The sequence below is a fragment of the Dichomitus squalens genome (assembly GCF_000275845.1).
Source record: "Dichomitus squalens LYAD-421 SS1 unplaced genomic scaffold DICSQscaffold_25, whole genome shotgun sequence".
Lineage (NCBI taxonomy): Eukaryota > Fungi > Basidiomycota > Agaricomycetes > Polyporales > Polyporaceae > Dichomitus > Dichomitus squalens.
The window spans coordinates 12,069-30,721 of NW_006766907.1; the positions used below are offsets into that span (position 1 = coordinate 12,069).

Below are 18,653 nucleotides of genomic sequence, written 5' to 3' on the forward strand. Positions count from 1 at the left end.
GATGTCAGCGCGATTTTGTGATATACATTTCGACTGAACGGCCAACCATACTAGACGGCGAACCCTGGACCCTAACATCCTGAGCTGCGATTTTTACAAATCGAGGTCTCGCAGACTTCTATGCGGAGACTGACCATCCAGGTCAAACCACAACACAGCACTCGGTGCTCTGGAGTTTCTTCAAATCACACCAATGCAGTAACCTGATTGATGACATTGACGAGACTGCACGGTGTGGTCCTTGCAAATCCACCATCCGCATGGTCATTCTAATGAAAAGCCTCAACAGATGGGATCCATCGCTCAATTGTTTGGTATCCCTCCACTCTCAGCAGCAACTTCGTCGTCGGGATCCAGAGGTCTACTGCGACGCATGCGCCAAGATTTGCTCGAGGAAACGCTCCTGTGCGTCCGGGCGTCCTCGTCATTATCTGCGTCCGAGTCGTGCGAGGGAATTTCATGAGAATACGGCAGGGGTACTTCCCGGGTGACTCGGTACTGATCGACGTTTCCGAGGTGTTCGTTCTCGAGACGCACTGCGCGTAGATGACAATGAGCGCAGAGAAGGGATCATCAGTAGCGGAGATTGGTGTGTGAAAAGCAAAACTTACAGAAGTTCCACTGCCATCGGCGAAGGACCTCGAGCATCCCGGCGATGAACGTTCGTATGATAAAGTTCGGCCCTTTTTCAGGAATGTAAATTACCCAGATGAAACGGATTAGGATGTTGGTGACCTGCGTCAATTGCCCTTTCTATTAGCATACTTTGTATAGTAGAGTGGAAGTCTAGGAACGTTCGTGACGCACGATAGCGAAGTAATAGAACTGTGGTTTGCACGGTTAAGGTTAGGTTCGGATGACAGTAAGAAGTCACTGCGTCGACCACACTCACGGGTATGGCATTGTTGTATAGCATCTCATGCCGCAGCAGAGTATAAGGGGCGTGTGGTCGGAGAAGGGACCAGTCCATCAAAAGGTCCTGATTGAGTATCGTCAATGCGATGTACATTGTCAATATAGAAGCTCGCGGCGTAACGTACCCAAGCTCCAGCGTAGAGCGAGTAGTTGGTCGCGAAGACGCACCATGCGACAAATATAGGGCCGCGAGCACCACCTGGCAAACCGTATCATGAGGTTCCTCCATTGTCAGAGCAGTGCATGACGGACCTTGAGATCGCCACAGGAAATAGAACAGGTACTGTACGATACCAGAACCATACTTCCCGCCCTGCGTCCGCGGTCACCGGCTGTTCTCCGCACAGAAGATGGAGTGACAAGTGCATACATTGATCAAGTGTGTCACCAGGCCCGAGTCGACATAGCGTTTGACAGACTGCACAAGACGTGCCAAAAGCGGCAGTGACGCTAGAAGGAAGGGGACGCCCCACTTCGGGCCATGGTTCGTGGTGCACCGCCTCCAATCCGGATTCAAGCCGGTCGCATACACGCAAACAACATAGTACAGATTGCCCAAAGTGAAAATCAGGCTGCAAAATTGATCTCTATTGGCAGAGTCGAGGGATGTTAGTCGCCCAGGCCGGTGGCGGATAAACAATGTTACGCACCCCATCCAAAAGTCCGCGAACTCGACACGGTGCGCTCCTGACGTAAGCAGCCTAGAGACATTGCGAAGGAGCCACCATCGCGACGATTTGAACATCATCGGTATAGGGTTAAGGAGTACCAGCGCCGTGAAGGCTAGCCAGAGGAGGGGCCACGACGTAGGAGCGATGCTGGAAGTACCAATCCTGGAATATGAAAGCCAGAAGGCATAGCATAGAAGGGAAAGGAGAAAAGCGGGGAGCTGTCCATGGTACATACAGTCAGATATGCTACATATACCGACGTGATAGCTTTCCGATCTGTTGAGCAAAGACATACCTCGAAATAGACCCTGTAGTCCATCTTTGTCCGCAGATCCAACTCTGTACCCTTCTTAGTGACGCTGTCCGACTTGGAAAAGCGTATGGACCCACCGAATATGAAGACGTAGTTTATCCGCGCCCTCGCCCACACTAGTAAGTTGACCCCGACCAGCAACGAGAAGAATGTTGGCACAAAGAATATCCCGTAGACATACATGAGCCCATCCCACCCGGGGATCTCTGCTCGTGTGTCTGAAAGAAAGCCTGATAACAACGCACAGGTCGCACTTTATATCCCGTCTCGCCCGCACACTAAAGCGGATACAAAACTCACTCTTGTATAGACCATCGGCGAGAGCTGGTACAGCGAGTCCAAGCGCCATACCTGTGCGGAAAGTGCTGAAGTGATGGCTGGTATGTTGTGAGCCACCACGCAAACGAGCCATTGCTCTCTTCTTGTCTCCGCGTGCTAGTAGTGTGCCACATATCGTTCAGTCGACATTCGTGACATCGAGCAGAGAGAATTCTACCGAAACGAGCAGCAAAGAGCATTTCCATGTCGTTGATGAGGTCTTCAATGATCGTGCCTGAAGAGAAAGCGCTGGGTTCGATCTTCTCCCTAGTGTACGCGACTTGGGCCGGAATCTAAGACAGGTCATCAGGGGAGGTGTTGTTCTGCAGTGACAGTGCTTCCCATACCCTCGTGACCTTCTCGAACTTCTTCAAAGCTTTCCGGAACCCGATCAAGTTCAAAGTCTACGATAGTCGCAGTGTTAGCAGACATGCAACCGGAGGACAACATATGCGTACCCGATAGTTGTTCAGCAACTCCAGACCACTATGAGGCCCCATATCAACATACATCCGCTAACTGCGACTACTGCGTGCGAACTTACCGATAGCACTCCACCACAGCCTTCTTCAACTGCTTCTTCGCATGCTGGTACTCCTCAGGGTCGTATCTCGGCGTTCCCGTAGCATTCTCACCCGGAGAGCTCGCAGTACCTTCGTCGCCAGTAGGCGCCTCCTCCTCCTCGTTGTCTGCCTCGACCCCAGCGTCCGTCGTACTCTCTGCATTCCGCACGAGACTCGCGTTCGGGAGCAAGCTCGTAGGGAACAGCGCCTGGACGCTCTTCGACACTCCGATGGACTTGGACTTGTTCCGCCACCGCTGCGAGCTCGGCACAGACGCAGACGCAGACGCAGAGCCAGAGCCCGAAGGGCCAGCGAGCGTGGTATCTGTCTCGTCGCTGTTCGGTCCGCCGTCCACGCTATGGAACGTACTGGCCTTGGCGTTGAGGTGGACTTCCGGAACCTCTGCTGCTGTGGTCTGTGGCGAGTCGGGGTGCTTGAACGTAAACGAGGAGCGCCGGTACTTGGCAGCTTTTGCCGGGGGAGAAACGGGAGATGTTTCGCGATGAGGGTGCGGAGAGCTAGGAGGTGGATGGTCGAGCTTCGCCTTGCGTCGCCGGGTGAGGACACTAGGAATCGTGGGAGGAGGAAGCAGAAGAGGCAAGGGTAGCCAAGCATATGGCGACGCCGTAGCAGGGTGCGCATCATAGAACGCACGGCGATGGTCCTTGAGCGCCTGCAGCTGTTCTTTCAGCAAATTGGCCCTAGAAGACGACGTTAGCTGATTATCTGTAAGCTGCCGGCTAGCCTAGAAGTACAAACCGGTGCCGCATCTCCTTCTCCCTCTCGCAATAGAAACTCTCCACTTTATCCAACTCTTCGTCTAGCTTGTCAAAGAACGCCTTCTCGACAGGCGTCAGCTCTGGCAACAAGTCCATCAGCGGTATTGGCCGCTTGAGGTCGAATCTCGGAGCTGCGATCTCCCCTGAAGGACCGCTCGTGTTCCCGCGAGTCGAGTGTGCTCGCGGGAACATGAAGGCACGCCCCAGGGCGGATGTGACAGTGCCGCTGCGTGCCCGACTTGCGCGCGGGTGACCAGATGCCGTGCTTTCCACCGTGGTGGAACGGACATGTGGAGGACGTGTTGCAGCGGAAGTGGGCTGGCTCTGTGATACGCTATGGTTTGTGTTGGAATGCAAACTCTGGTCCTTTTTGGACGGTGGCGGTAGGGTAACGTGTTGTCCCTGGTGAGTCGGCGAGCGCAATTGCACCGACTCTGCTGCAGAAGAGACAGTCTCGATCGACTCGCGTGCAGGTCCGTCAGCGTCGCGCGCATTCAGCTCGGCATTTTTGGTATGCTTCTCGACGGGAGAAAGGATGAGGTCCTCATGCGATTCGGCGAGCCCGAGCGCTGCGCGCGATCGACGGATGGCGGTGATCCGTTTCTTGAGGCCACGGTAGTCTCTGTGGGAGCACAAGTCAGCACGACTGTTGTAAAAGAGGTCTTTGTTCTAACGCGCAAATTATTCCAAAGCGCCAAAACATCTCTGGAGCTCGCTGACAGTCCTGGGAAGCCTTGCATGCTTCGAGTGCGGTGACGTCAAGGCTTCGCTCATTCGTCTCGCGTACCATGGCCATGGTCAATGTCAATGGTATAGAGAGACCGCGCGTGCGCTCCACGTCAAGACACGGGAGAATAGTCACTAACATGTACGCTTTTTGCCATTCAGGCGTCTACATCACGGCAGATTGATGAGACAAGTAGTTGGGCAATACTCTGAATGGCTACTCGCCTGTGTCTCCTCTAGGTAGCTGCAAAAAGCAATTAGCATGATGTGTCGACACGCCCCTATAGAGGAGATGACCCTACCGCGCAAACTTCATCGCTAGCAGATACGCTCGTTTCGTCAATAGTTCGTAAAAATAGCCTCCAAGCAGACTACAGTAGGTTAGAAAATGACACAAGGAGACAAGGACAAAGAGAAAGATGACAGAGAGTTGCGCACCTTGAACTTATGCGCCGGATCCGACGCCACCTGCAATTATCTCCGATCCAATCAAGGTGCCGGCAAACGCCGGATGATCGGCGGCCCCTGATTGGCTTTGACCCTGTCCCTTTGCACAGCTCTTTCGCCCCGGCCCAAGCAAGAACAATTGCAAGTTTGTTCCTGGGATAGTACACCGCTACACATTGCGCCGAGGGAGGACACGTTGTCTTTAGACTCGGAAGTGCGTCACGTTCCTCTGATAGTGCACCATGGCTGGACAGAACGATACAGCTACCCACATAAGCGGATCAATAGAGGTGTCTCCCCGCATAACAAACGAGACTGACTTATACGAGACTCCAAGTACATAGCACTCAGGCTGTATCAGTGCAGTCTACACCCCATGCGAAGGTAAGTATCGCAGACCATAGACTGAGGTATGTTCGTCTCATGTCTTTAGCTTTGCGATTCCCGCTGCTGATGTGCTGTAGATGTGCTGTATGGAGGTTCTGGACTGCGGGGACCTGCGACCGCAAAGCGCTAGCACGGCAGGCAAAGCGCGATGGTCCAGGTGAGGAAATCTATGCTAAATATACGTGCCATGCAACGTGCCCATAATATCTCCCAAATCACAAAGAGGGATACAAAGGCCCACTGGAAATGCTAGGGTCAGGTTGCGTTGCCCATAAATGCCACACAACTTTCCCTGCTCGGAGCCTGGCGCTTTGCCCGCCGTGTAAGCTCCGGCCTTGTAGACCATCTTCAAGTGCGTGAGCATCCTAGCCCCATTCCTTTGAATTTTAGTCTGCGCCTGTGCCCTGTATCCGCGTTTTTGGCTTTAGGGGCCTGTTGCTGCGCACCGGGCAGAATTGATCCGCATCATTAGGCCACCATTCCTTTGAGCCTTGACTGGACCTAGCGTGCTTTGCGATGCTGTTGTTTGGCCCGGGAGCTGTGGTCGTGGCCATTATTCCTGCTCATCTATATAAAGGGTACGTTTTCACCTTCACCCCTCAGCAGCAGCTCTCCGCTCTCACCCGCAGACTCAGACCCATCGACACGACACTACTTCGCCCGCTGAGTGCGAGGCCGATAAGCTACGCCAAGGTCTGTCCGTTCTCACATCGTCAATCAAGTGCCGTATCCTTACACTGTTTGCTTGCAGGTCGCTTGGCAGCCCTGGCGGGGTTAGTCCCGAGCAGAGGCACAGCTACCTATCACCATGAGCACTTCACCTGGACCGGAGCTCCGGTGGCACGTCGCGGTGCTTTCCCGGCCGCTGATAACCATCTATGGTTCCCCTCAGTCATCGACTCCGGTACCGGGATTTCGTGGTTCCTCCGCGAACACCCCTGACCGATTCTGGTATAAGGTTAGTGAAACACGAACTACCTACATCTCCCGAGGCTCATTCGTCGTCTCAGCGTAGTGCACGTCTCTCGACCCCACCCGCGTGGTGCGCAAGACGGCTACCGCGAAGTCCATCGCCGTCGCATTCGAGGCCTCCTCCCTTCGTATGTGGATACCCCTGTGGGAGACCTGCCCAGCCCCGACTCCCCATCTCGCTCTGCACTCGTCGTCGCCCCAAGATAGATGGCACGGCGGCAGCACTATTAGGGCACGCCAACGCGGACCCGTCTAGGTGAATCCCATCTTCGACTTCATTCTATATTCCCTGACATCTATACTCGCAGGCACCCACTCCCAACTCCATCCCTCTTCTCGTTGTCGCTGATGGTGCCGGCCGCCTTTGCCCGCGCACGACAACCTCACCAGCCGCTTGTCCTCGCGTCCGAGTCCACTCCTCCACGTCCCGCCCTTGACCCTCATCTCACCTCGCCGTGGAGATCGCGCTCTGGCCGGAAACGACTCGAAGCTTGCTCCGCTAGGCCCAGAAGGTCTGTTCAACAAGGTCTTGCAATTGCACGCCGATCTCTTCGAGTCCTTCGCGAGCAAATGGAGCGAGGTGCGCGAGGTTCCGTTCTGTCTCTCGTCCCCACGGTGGAGCACCGGAAACGCCTTCTTCGCGGCTATATCTTCCTCTCCGACCCCAAGGAAAGTGGTGTGCACTTATCCGACATCAATCAGCAACTACCGCGCAATCTACGCCCGTCCTGCGAAACCTGCTGGCGAAGAACTATCCGCGGAGGTACTGGAATGGGGAAGATACATGATGCCTTTACATCATACCTGTGGTCAGGCGGCTGTGGGGGTGTCATCGACTACTTCATAGCGACCACTCGCGCGATGCCCCCAGCAGACGTCATGCACGTATGTACCTTTGTTTCCTCCACCATGTTTACCTTGTTGACCATCTCCTCTGATTCCAGTCCCCCGCCCCTCCCCTCCTCATATTTGCCTGGCGGTCTCAGCTCTAGGCCTCTGGGCGTCGGTCTCCCGGAAGGCTCGCCTTTCGTCGTCTCCCGGAAACACTGGCTGAATTCGATACTCCTGATCCTCGTCTACTACTGCATTCGCTACCTCTGCTCCAGGATCCGTTACAACGGCGCTGTCGCCACCATTCTCGACGAGAATTACGATTGCTTCACTTTGAATTACATGCCCCGCCGACATCATCTGTCAACGGAGACCCCATTGGCCCGTCGACGTCTCCATAGGTGTTGCGCTCGTCCCCACAGTCGTCGATCACCCTACTCAGCCTCTCGCAGGCCCCCAACTCGACCTCCTTATCTGGGAGGATGTTGACCCCGTCAGCCTCCCTGCGGGGTCCGCGTCGGGTTCAGGCCACGTCCGTCAATCCAATGCAGGCCCATGGCGGTCAACCTCACCTTGATAGATGCACATCCAAGCCCTTCTGACGCTACATATCACTCCCAATTACCAGTCATGAGCTCTCCACCCTACCACGACAGCTGTCCGGGTCATGTGGCCTGGATACACCTTTGACGCCTCTCCAGCAGGCGGGTGAGGATTCCAACGCAACCGCTTACGCCCTCTCCGGGCCGCGTTTTGACGTGGCCTAAGATGGTGATCCATTTCGGCAGCATGCACTTCCAGCCGTACCAGCAGGCGACAGAGAATACGAGGCGCAAGGCGTCGAAGATGTATCCATTCAAGTTTGGGCTTTGTGAGTACTGCCTGATCTGATATCGCTCTCTTGCCCAGCAGGCTGACTGTTGCATTCTGCCCATCAATGCAGCGTTTCCCCTCCTCAGCGTAGCAGGCGCCTTCATCCGGCCCTCGCCGCGCCACGCTCTCGAGGCTTGGAAGTCGACCAGGCTCGAGGACGTGTAGCGAAAGATGATCCAATCCATGCACCCTATCAAGATCGACTTGGCATCGCGTCACCCTATTTCGGATGCCCTGTGCTCCCCCGCCTCTACTCTCTCTCACCTCACCCCCAGACTCCCTGAAGGATATCGGTATCACCGACTTCAAATTCTTCTTTGGGAGAATCTAGTGACATGGGCCTTCATTTCATACAGATGACGAAGTCGAACGAGTGCCTAAGAGAACCGTCCCCCTAGATGTAGGTCCGGTAGACGACTGTTCGCATTCGGCGTCCCATCCCCAGGACCCCAACGCGTATCTCTATGAACACGTAATATCTGCGGGAAGGGATCGTGCACATCCGATGGAGCTCTTTGGCGCCATACAGGACGAAGAGAGCATCACACTCACTTCGGCATCTCCACTGCATATAGTACGTTCGCGCCCCCCTGTATCTGTACGTAGGAAATCCCCTAAAATCGGTTTTCCCTCGTAATCCCTTCCGTCGCATGTGACCTCTGCGAATCCATCAGCGAAGGCCGCGGCGTTCACCTCACCTCCCGACCGTCTCGACGTCGGGGGTGAGTTCCAGAATACTCCTCCATTGCGTTGTCGTAACGGTCTATTCCCTCGTCTGCGCGCTCCGGCGCATTTCCGGCGGCTGCCTGAACTTCTACTATGATCTGCGTGTGATTTATCTCAACTAGTCTGAGCGCGCTTTTTCATCCTACCTCTGTACTAAGGCAGTTCGGTGACTACCCCAATCTGATGGTGAATGGCCGTTTACGTAGAAGCATGGACGAGCATTCGCCGAGCCATGCAAACGCCGCTAAGAAGCGACCACTAGTACATACTGGCGGTGATTCCGACGTCGACGTCATCTCGCATAAGCAAACAGCAAATATCTTGCGCTCAACTGTCTGTCAGACAACCGTGGTCTCGGTATGGAGTCCTCGGGGAGATCTCATAGCCGGACTACTCGCAAGCGCGCAGACTTGGCGGGCAATAAGATAGAGGCGAGGACACAGCTGCGCTGTGAAGCAGCATTCATACATTGGTGCATGTGATGTGACGAAGAGCAACGAGGACAGCATATGTGAGTCGCGAGAACAAGAATGTCGGCTCTCGAACGAGGCGGGAAGCAGCGGTCAGGGGTAAAGAACGGAAGCGTACGGGAGGCGCAACGAGAGGATGCTCGAGCACAAGTGATGGCCGTTTATGTGTAGGGGTATAGCGTGTGTATGTGCGATGTGGGCGATTCGATACAATGGACGTAAGAGAAATCCAGTGTTCATGATTTAAAAAGCAATAACTAACAGAGCGAACGAAAAATGCGTGGAATGGGGGAAGGGAGGAAGGAAGCTGTGCCTAGCTCCCAGGCCGTCGGCGAGCGTACGACGTCTGTCGGCAGCACCTGCGGACGATACTATGATATGCGCACAGGCACCCTTGCGCGTACCTGATCTTGGCCGAATATCACCGAGACGTCAAGGTAGTACTGTGAGAAATTCAGCGTGACGATGGCGAACGCTATCCACCCGATAGCACGTACCTTTACTCTGATGCCAGCCCAATCAAAGGCGGGGAGCATATGCTTCTCCAGCTGGATTTTGCCCTTATACAAGCCATCGGGTAACAGCTTGTGCACCTCCAACGATGGATGTTTCTGACCGGGCTCCATTCGATACCGTGGTCTCTTCGGAAACCCAATGGACACATCGGTATAGAGCGCGCGCGACTCAGATATTGATGGTGCAGGCAGCTGCGGCAGCGGCTTATCCTTGGGACTCGTGTCCCTGTGGCTCGGCGTTTCCGCACGTCGTGGTAGACTAGCGCCAGCGATACGCCTCGAGGACGACTGCACTGTGGATCCGTGGCTCTTGACGACACGTCTCAGAAGCCTTTTTGACGCTACAGGGGGCATGTCTGCTTCGTCGCTTGATGTCGAAGGCGTCGAGGAAAGGGGCGTCAGGGGATAGCGGGGCGTGATGGAGTCGATGCGCACGACGCGCGATAGCGAAACTGAGACGGTTGCATCGGCAGCGATTTCCCGCGCGAGCGGCGCCGACCGTGGAGTTGTGGTGAAGACGACAAAGTACGATATCGAACTCGAGCGCGAGAAGCTTGCCGGATGGGGTAGAGTAACCTGCAGGATCAAGACACAGGAGAGGGACCACGATCGCAGTCAGCTTGGGTGATCACTCGGCGTTCGAAGTTCGCTGCGGACTCACGGCACAAGTAAATGGCAGTGACCGGTCTGATTTGAGAGGAATCTCCAACCACGACTCTGGCTTCATCGCTGAACCATCGAGCGATTGGAAACCCGGATCAGGCTGATAAATGACTGGCGCCTCCACTCTACAGCACAACAGAACACACGATAATCAAAAGGTCAGATCAACGATGCCCAAAGACGAACGCGCATTAGGGCATTTCGATAGCACTCACAATACCCGCTCACTTCCATCAGCAGACTCCCATACAGCTGTAACGCTGTACGACACCTCTGCGTGTTCTACGCCTGGGCGTGCACGAGGCCCCCATTCTCCGGTTGCGACCGACGAGAATGTTGGTGGGAGCTCCTGCCCGGACTGCTCGGGGCGCGGAATCTCGAATACGAATGGGAACGGCCGCAGCGCGCCACGTATGCTCGTCTGACTCGGACGGCGTTCCCGTCGCCCGCGCATGCCAGCAGTGAACGCGTCCCTCAGCGAGGTCGTCGACCGTGGACTGTCGAGCTCGCCTGTGGGCCGCGAATCCGACGTAGTGAAGAACACGTGCCGAGTCTTCTCCTTCTCCACATGTGCAAAGTCGTAATCATCGTGCTTTTCTTGGAACATGTTGGGGGATGTGTAGAAGAAGCTGCCCGACAACTGTCGACATGATCGAGGTGATTGAGTTGGAGAAGGGAACCAAGCGGTCGTGAACACGTACGAAGGTCGTCAGGCGCCCTGGGGTACCACACAGGTTGACATCGAGAAGGACCGTGCCTGCTACCTTGTCATGATCACCGAAGACAGGCAACGATCGGATGTCGTAGTTGGCAGCTCGATGGATTTTGACGGAGGGGCTTCGTACGTGGATCTCCAGCTGGGCCGCACTGGCGACCAAGCAGGGCAGGGGTTGGCGACTTGGCAGGGACAGGACGAAGGATGACTCACCGGAAGACAGAGTTGTGAGGGTAGTCCAAGTCTGCAGGAAGCACGGCTGGGGCAGATACCGGAGTGTCCTGGCTAGCGTTCGGGTCAACGCGTAGGATGGGTCGTCGGAGCATCACGCAGGAAGGTCATGCAGACCTGCGAGGACAGAAAGCACAGCGAAGGGGGGAGGGAAAAGATCAGGAAAACAAGTCAACGATGTTGAAATGTCGATCGACGGTCGAACCCAGACATTGGCGAACGGCCGTCACCCCCGGCATCCATGAGTCTTATATGTATTCGCCGCGAAGAGGAGAACCACAAAGACGGTACCGCGCTAGCGCAGGTCAGAAGAGACCCAATTCCCAGCCGCGGATCATCGAACGGTTCGAACCGCCAACCACGCGAGAACCAACGAACCTCCTGGTTGGCCAGCAGCAAGCCGCCGGTGCTGCTCATCGCAGGACGCCGCGATCAATTCTTCTCGCTTGGGCACAAACAGCCGGGAGGGATCTAGGCACTCGGCACTCCACAATCCCATCTATCTGAGGCAGAGTTTTCAACCTTCGTGTTCTAGCAATGTGCGAAGCTGCCGTTGCTGTCGACGCTCTCATGCCGTTCAGCCTTGAATGGCTTCATAGAAGCTTCACTTCCGCAACTGCAGTCCGAAACCTTGCCACGCAGCCTGCCACATAGGTGAGCTACTTTGTTCATGCGCCTCGGGCGGAAATCTCTCGCGCTCAAGAGATTGATCAGAAAACAGTTCCAGGTGCATCTCGATAAACGCGAGCGCCCCGGTTCCTCCTACATACCCACGCTCCACCAACAAGGCGCGGTGACCTCCGTATCGAGAGCGTCGTCACTCGTTTGCAAGCACGGAATATTACGAAGTGGCCACAGCCATTCGCTGACCCCCGATCAGACGTTTGCCGTACAAGCACGTAAGTCTGTTCAGCAAGCTCAATGGCTCACTGAAAACACCGAGTGCAGAGCATTCACAGGCGGTCGATATCCATGCTGAAATCCGCTCTTGCGCCTGCAAACCTACAGTAAGCTGTCCGAAACGTTCCAAGCTAGAAGGCTTCAAGTGCATCAACAACAGTTGGGATATTTATCATGTAGGCTGGTCCCCTGCCGAGATCCGGTGATCGCGATTTACGCTGAACACCGAAACGACTGGTCAAACTGGGAGCCCTCCTGGCAGGGTGCCCATATTTGGTACCCCGTGCGAGAACGTACTGGATGCAATCGCGAGGTGCTCGCGCACAGAAAATGCACGCATGCGGGAACCCATGGGGTGTATCTCTCTGCAATTAATTTTGAGGGTCCTTGTGCAATTAATTATATACCTCTATGGTTTTCAAGGTCTCTACGGAAGTGTGAGCATGATGAGTATGCAGTTTTGCTCCTCGCCACCAACGCGAGAGGGGCGCCCAATGTGCCCGGCGCTTCCGGGGCTCGGTTCGGCGCTTTCCAGGTTTCCTTCAAGTTCGTACTCCAGTGGTCAGTAGTTCCCTCACGTTTCACTTGTGGCGTTCATTCTGAAAACTCGAACGATGAATAATAGATTGCTTTAGGCCATTGTGACACCGAGTTATGGCTGCCATCTGGTATGATGAGCATGCCCCCGGCACCTCCTGCGACTAGAGGGTGACAGTTTGGTATGTTCATTGTGCATCCTGGAGTCTTGTTTGTGACTGGATTACATGTTTATGATGTGAACTCAGACATATCACGGATTTTTCACCCACTTCCATGCAGCATAGAGTCCATACACCAAGGATGCTCTACATAGAAGCATTCCCATGGTGCCCAAGGGAGGGCGGATCTGATCAGTTCACCTATGTAGCAAGGTGGGAATCTAGGCTACCTCCTGCTTCAAGAGGCTACTCTGTAAGTTTCATGTCTGTCCTTCATGATACGACCCTTCAGTTGCTAATTTTGCGCACAGATGAGCCCATTCATGCCCAAAAAGCGGAATTGAGAGTCCAAGGTCGCTCGGGTGGGCTTGAAACACACATATGCTATGTACTACATCCATCTCTCAATGTAATTGGTACTCTATGTGGAACCACGGGGTGGAAGGGTCCATCGTCACAGGTTCTCCATGGGGGCGAAGTGCGATTTCACCAAGTCCTTTCTCTCACGGGGTACCAAATCGGGGTGCCCTGCCAGAATCGCGCCCAGTTTGACCAGTCGTTAAGGAACGCTGCCTCCTCCTTTCGATCTCCGCTGATGCGTTCCGTACGACTGGTTCGAGTCTATTTATCATGGTCAGAAAGCCTGGCCGATGATAGTAAGTATAACCTGTGATGACGGCTCGCCTACAATGATATAACCGCTCGTCAGATCATGATCCCGTCATGCTTGCCAATCCTATCAATATAGGCTGACCGTAACGCCTGCCCGTGACTACATGAAGACGCGTCACGCATCCGGAAGGTAAACATTAGGTGGACACGGACAGTAGCACAAGGGCTGGACGTGCCTCCTGGGAATCGTTCCTAGCTACCTCAACTCGAGTATGACGTCGTCAAGCAACGAGAGGAATGGTGAGCACAGTGTCGCAGAGCATGCCATTTGTTTCTTGCATCACTGCACTGACAGCGATTACTGCACGTAGATCAGTTAGGGCCGGTGCCCAGATCCAGGCGCCTACGAAACGGTCAGCTTGGGCTATACGGTGGAGGAATTAATACTCTCAAGTACTGGTCGTTGAGGCAACGAACGCCACTTACGGACGAAAGTGTTCCTGACCGGGGGCTGAATGAATGCCAGTGGCTCATCTACCGGACACTTCGGCGACATGCTCGATAGGTACCGATCGAAGGGTCATCATGGGAAAAACTCCTTTGCTGTTCTTCGTCTTCATTCCTAGATCCCGCGGCCGTTCGTGTATTGCCCTGTGAGGCCACGCCTCATGGTGGGCCTGAAATACAGGTACTATCTACTCGGGTAAGAATTGGCGCTGGGATAAACAAAGGTGAGCACGAGGCTCCCGCAAACCAGGAGATGCAACGAAGAGATAGCAACGAGGAACGGTACAAAATGGGCGTAGAGCGGAAGGGATGGAAGAGGAGATGAGTAGCAGGGCTCAGTACCTATGCGTTGCGACTACCCGTCCACCCTCGGCCATCGAAGACCAGTATACGGGTTGCAGATATGCCGCCGGATGTGTTCGATCGCGTCCCTGGGAATCGCCTCTTGCTGCAGTCAGGAATATACTCGGCAGTATCCCCGCCGCCCGTCAGGACTCCCCGCCCTAGAACGGGCTGACGCCCGCAAGGTATAGGAACAAGGGATCTGGGGGCCTAGCAAACTTCGACTGTTGTCGGCGCGGTATTCGTCTTCATCGACCCTCAACAAGCATATTCTAAAGAGTCCGCTCCAGCTTCTTGAACTGACTCGGAATGAAGTCAGGCGGGAGCATCCAGAATGTGGAAGTTCTCAACGACGTTCAGTAGCTCGCACTGTGCAACTACGCCAAGTTAAGGTGACTCGTAGAACCACCATTGAGTCACTTGACAACCGAGGAAAGGCCTCCGAGAACGCAAACAGGACTCCGTGTCGGAGAGGTAAGCTTCATTCCTCTTTCCGTAGGCGACGAAAGAACGTGGATGCGCGTTACGGAACGACACGGCCTTCCAAGAACCGCGAAGACCGGTCATAAAACAAGCCTTTCTCGGAAATTTCACAGGGACTCTCACCGTCGGACAAGTCTCCCGTATGCCGGGGCATCTCCAGAACCCAGCGCACGGGCATCAAGTTTTCCTCCCCTATATCGCCGTTAGCGTCACTCGTCGAAGAACGTGCCGCCGCCTCGCAGTGCGCCTCTGGATCCGGGACGCTGTCGGTTGCGGCATGACAGGACTCGAACGTGGGAGTGGAGGGACGCTGGAAGGGAGCAACGTCTAGCCGAGCCGCGCGATAACGACTGCAAGACAGGCATAGTGTCCCGCCACGGAGGGACGAGGGTACGGGCCCTCGCACCCCAAACTTCTCGCCTTTCAAGACATCGTCATGAGTACGTACAACCTAGACGTTGGGAGACCGAGACGTACAAGAAAGAAGAGAAGCATAGCTCGAGTAAGATCGTGTCGAACTCAAGGCCGCCGGGAAGGATCTACGGCAGGTAGCAGGTTCGTCGCATTGTCGCATTGGAGATAGCGCGTGACCCCCGGTCTGAAACGGGCGAGCACAACCCAAGTGGCATGGATTGCATGTTGTCGACCAGATTGACAGCGACGAGCAAATGTCAGCGCGTCGGGAGGTATATGCTGTCACAAGACGAGTCGTGGGAACGAACGCTCAGAGCAAGTACGCGGGGTAGGTCGTTCAGTAGCAGCGAGGCCGATGACACTAGATGATATTGAAGAGGCTCCAGACATTGTGCTCGACTCGGAGACAGCCGGATCTCAATTCATTGTCTGGAAACAGCTCCCGGCGAAGCTACGTGGGGCCGAGGACGGAGACACATATAGGGCACAAGCGACCGGTCTCATATGGCTACAGTGAAGGGCTACTTCAGCGCATAGAGACAGTACCGCAGAGGTGGGTCATCTTGACGGCATATGAGAGTATGCCATTGTCAGCAGATGGCAGCTGAGACGAGTATCCTGTGGTAAGGTACATTCGAGGGGTCAGCCATAATGACCGGAAAAAACAATTGATGTTTACGGAACAAACTCTAACTTGAGGTCCACGAGCGCGAGCCCAGAGGCGACCATAACAACACTCCCGGCTTCTGATGCACATGGTGGAACTCGACGGAACGTACCAAGGTTTAGCCCGGGGGAGACATATGGAACCAGTTAATTATGGGGGGCGGGTGCAATAGGCAACATCCGCATAGATGGCAGACGGGGCCCGGTTGCAGAGTGCCAGTAGATTTCGGAACCGGGAGACAATTGTCAACGATGTTCCATGGAATGATCGTGCAAACGCTTCGTGACCGGAAAGGGAGATGGAGGATCAGAGCAGGGGTTCTTAGCCATTCATTTGCCTGGTGTGACTAGCCATTGTTCGGCGACATTGACTGGAGAGGGGGTTCCTTAAACAAAGACGGGTATATGCGGCAGCGTGGATGCTCACCTAGTGCAGCACCTCATTCCTTGATCTCATGACGGGGAAGGCGAGTTTGACATCGAAGTGATGATCATGCGGGCTACGAGCAAAACGTTACTATAGCTATGTTTCTCTGCCGAGACCTTCGTAGCCGTCAGTTATGCATTACAAACCACAGCGAAGACTGACGGACAGGCGGCTCTCCGTGCCATTCGCTCCCATCCTCGAATAGTCGGCACACTGTTCTGTCTCGGTGACAACAGCTCCGTTCTGACGGACGCATTCCTCTTCTGACCCAGCGCCTGGATCGCACTGCTCATGGTCTCCTTGGAGAACGGCCCTGAAGTCTGCAAACGTGAACTGAGGGACACTCGGAGACAGGAACGATACAAGACATGACGATATTGCTCACAGTCAATCGGCGGTGCTCCTGTGGTGAAGTCCTTCCACGTACTGCATCTGCGCACGGCTTCACAGTATACGGTGATGCTGACGCTTCAGAGGTGTCAATACCTTTCTGGATAGACAACGTGCACAATTCACGAGCAGCGACTGCCTGGTCGCCGGTTTGTCCTGCCGACATCGGCTGGCGGAGCGATGGTCCTCAGTCAATCGAAGCTGACCAGCGAGTGAACCGTTGTGCAGCGGCTTTCCGTGAGCGAGTCTGTCAATTCATTCCACCTTGAGGTTCGCGACCGGCGGGGGATAGGGATGTCCGTGTGTGCGAGCCTACGTAACTCCATACCACAGAATTCCGAGCTTCTGATGCAACGACAAGTCCTCGTTTGGTTAGCACTACACGGGACAATGTCGTGGATCCAACTAAGGGTAAAGAGACAGTATAGTACACGTAAAAAGTTAACGGTGGAAACGTTCCGTGTTGTAAGTTTGGCTTACCTCACTTATATCCAACCACACTGTTCGATGGGGTCGTTCGAATGGGCTCAGTGGCCAGACTCAGTGCCAAGGTGGTAATCTTAAGGACAGCTGCCACCAATGCATAACCCGAGCCGCGCATATAGCGGACGGGGCCTGCTACTTCCTTTGGTTAGCGTACAGAGAAGGTCTTCCCAGGTTCTCATATTCTGATAGAATGACGCAGCAGCCAATGGATTTTTTCACAAGTAGCACAACGTACCGACCCACATAGGACACCATGGCGCGTACAATTGAGTTGGTCCTGCCAATCAGCGACCACAACGTGAGGGTCCTTGCCGCTTGAGACACTTTGTGATGAACTCCACCTCTTCTCGCCACTTTACAACCCGAACGGAGCTCCTGGTCCGATTGCATCCGCCGCCCGCAGACAACGTAGGCTTCGTCATTGACATGATATGTCGAAGTAGTTAAGAAGCTAGTCATGTGGGGTGTGATACTTTGGCCTTGGGTGACACGAGAGCGAGTGCTATAAGCCCGCAAGTGTCAAAACTCGGGCGACGTGGGAAGTGAGAAGTGCGGTTCGCATTATGAAATCGCATGGCTTTCATAACACTACATTGATGTGGACAACCTGGTCACCCTCGACACAAACATAGCACCGCCGAAGGCAACTAGTACCGGGCTGCGGCAGCTTGGCACTACAAAGGAGAGGAAGGAAGAAAGGGTCAGGTCAGATGATGGTACATGTATCGGGATGAAGATACTCACAGCCTTCAGCTGCTCGAGATACCAGGAGCAAGCATTGACGTCCGCCGATTCCAGGCACTTCGTGAACTCTGTCATGGGACAATAGTCAGTGACGCTCGGCAGCCGTGACGAGAAGCGTCGGAGATCGGAACGCTTGCTGCCGTAGTGGCTTGTCAAGAACGAAGCTACCAAGGAACCATGCCACTCAAGATACGCTTCCTCGTCCCACGGACAGCTGAGCGCCAACAACACGACGGACGGACGCGCCGCAAGTAACGCAGACTTCGCAAGAGTCCGACGCATTTCCGAGGAGTTGACTGCTTAGTGGTGCAAGGCCCGATCGCGTACACGGGTCTCTGCACCCACGGACACTAGGACTATTGAGAGCATTACTCACCCTTGGCCTGGATGTCACAGCTTATGCCCTGCTGGTACTGCTGCTGCTGCACAGGCGCAGCAGGCGCCTCCGGAGCCGCAGGGGCGGAGTGGGAGCTGCCAAAGAGCATGTTCGAGAGACCGTGACCGATTGTCGAGCCGACGGCGACAGAACCGGCAGTGGCCGCCATCTGAGCGAGCATGCCCGGCTCCTTGGAGGCGGCCTGAGCTTGAGGAGGGACAGGAGGCGCCTGAGATGGGTGGTGCGCGGCGGCGGGGTGGGGGGCGGCAGCAGTGTGTGCGCTACGAGTCTGCTGGGGAGCAGGAGCGGGCGCGGGGCGAGCAGCGGGACGGCTCGAGCGCGACTGACGCTACATATCAAGACGTGTTAGTAGCCTGTATTCTCCGCTCTACTACAAGTCACACTCACAGGCATGGTGGTAAGGATAGATGTTGTGTAGCAGAAGAGAAAAGAGGCTGGGGTGGTGGTGGTGGTAAGCAAGCAAGACGTGCAG

At 54.9% G+C, this 18,653-nt stretch overlaps 6 protein-coding genes across 6 annotated transcripts; 2 read left to right on the plus strand and 4 right to left on the minus strand.

Moving 5' to 3' along the window:
• Positions 1–303: 303 nt before the first annotated feature.
• DICSQDRAFT_148264 (EXS-domain-containing protein) lies at positions 304–1,660 on the minus strand (the record flags this gene model as incomplete). The annotated part of the gene is made up of 8 exons (XM_007367370.1): positions 304–536; positions 612–735; positions 808–825; positions 893–979; positions 1,041–1,114; positions 1,168–1,228; positions 1,286–1,502; positions 1,566–1,660. The coding sequence occupies 8 exons, from the start codon at positions 1,658–1,660 to the stop codon at positions 304–306; spliced, it is 909 nt and encodes a 302-aa protein (XP_007367432.1).
• A 564-nt stretch (positions 1,661–2,224) lies between these two features.
• On the minus strand, positions 2,225–2,480 carry DICSQDRAFT_18714 (uncharacterized protein; the record flags this gene model as incomplete). Its single annotated transcript, XM_007367371.1, has 2 exons — positions 2,225–2,334; positions 2,396–2,480. Coding segments are annotated over 2 exons (195 nt in total), but the record flags the coding sequence as incomplete, so codon positions are not given.
• A 3,447-nt stretch (positions 2,481–5,927) lies between these two features.
• Positions 5,928–7,083, plus strand: DICSQDRAFT_171689 (uncharacterized protein; the record flags this gene model as incomplete). Its single annotated transcript, XM_007367372.1, has 4 exons — positions 5,928–6,077; positions 6,135–6,219; positions 6,906–6,976; positions 7,036–7,083. The coding sequence occupies 4 exons, from the start codon at positions 5,928–5,930 to the stop codon at positions 7,081–7,083; spliced, it is 354 nt and encodes a 117-aa protein (XP_007367434.1).
• A 607-nt stretch (positions 7,084–7,690) lies between these two features.
• Positions 7,691–7,960, plus strand: DICSQDRAFT_148265 (uncharacterized protein; the record flags this gene model as incomplete). Its single annotated transcript, XM_007367373.1, has 2 exons — positions 7,691–7,793; positions 7,866–7,960. 2 exons carry the CDS (start codon positions 7,691–7,693, stop codon positions 7,958–7,960), a joined length of 198 nt encoding a protein of 65 aa, XP_007367435.1.
• A 989-nt stretch (positions 7,961–8,949) lies between these two features.
• On the minus strand, positions 8,950–11,364 carry DICSQDRAFT_88794 (uncharacterized protein). The gene is made up of 6 exons (XM_007367374.1): positions 11,098–11,364; positions 10,871–11,036; positions 10,385–10,809; positions 10,168–10,294; positions 9,489–10,082; positions 8,950–9,434 (listed from the first exon to the last, which is right to left on the minus strand). The coding sequence occupies exons 1-6, from the start codon at positions 11,208–11,210 to the stop codon at positions 9,363–9,365; spliced, it is 1,497 nt and encodes a 498-aa protein (XP_007367436.1). The 5' UTR covers positions 11,211–11,364; the 3' UTR covers positions 8,950–9,362.
• A 1,715-nt stretch (positions 11,365–13,079) lies between these two features.
• Positions 13,080–18,641, minus strand: DICSQDRAFT_138169 (uncharacterized protein). Its single transcript, XM_007367375.1, has 13 exons — positions 18,569–18,641; positions 18,161–18,509; positions 17,785–17,852; positions 17,040–17,714; positions 16,331–16,899; positions 16,165–16,280; positions 15,135–16,108; positions 14,781–15,077; positions 14,175–14,714; positions 13,812–14,042; positions 13,562–13,749; positions 13,402–13,485; positions 13,080–13,334 (listed from the first exon to the last, which is right to left on the minus strand). Exons 1-4 carry the CDS (start codon positions 18,572–18,574, stop codon positions 17,688–17,690), a joined length of 450 nt encoding a protein of 149 aa, XP_007367437.1. The 5' UTR covers positions 18,575–18,641; the 3' UTR covers positions 13,080–13,334; positions 13,402–13,485; positions 13,562–13,749; positions 13,812–14,042; positions 14,175–14,714; positions 14,781–15,077; positions 15,135–16,108; positions 16,165–16,280; positions 16,331–16,899; positions 17,040–17,687.
• Positions 18,642–18,653: the final 12 nt, after the last annotated feature.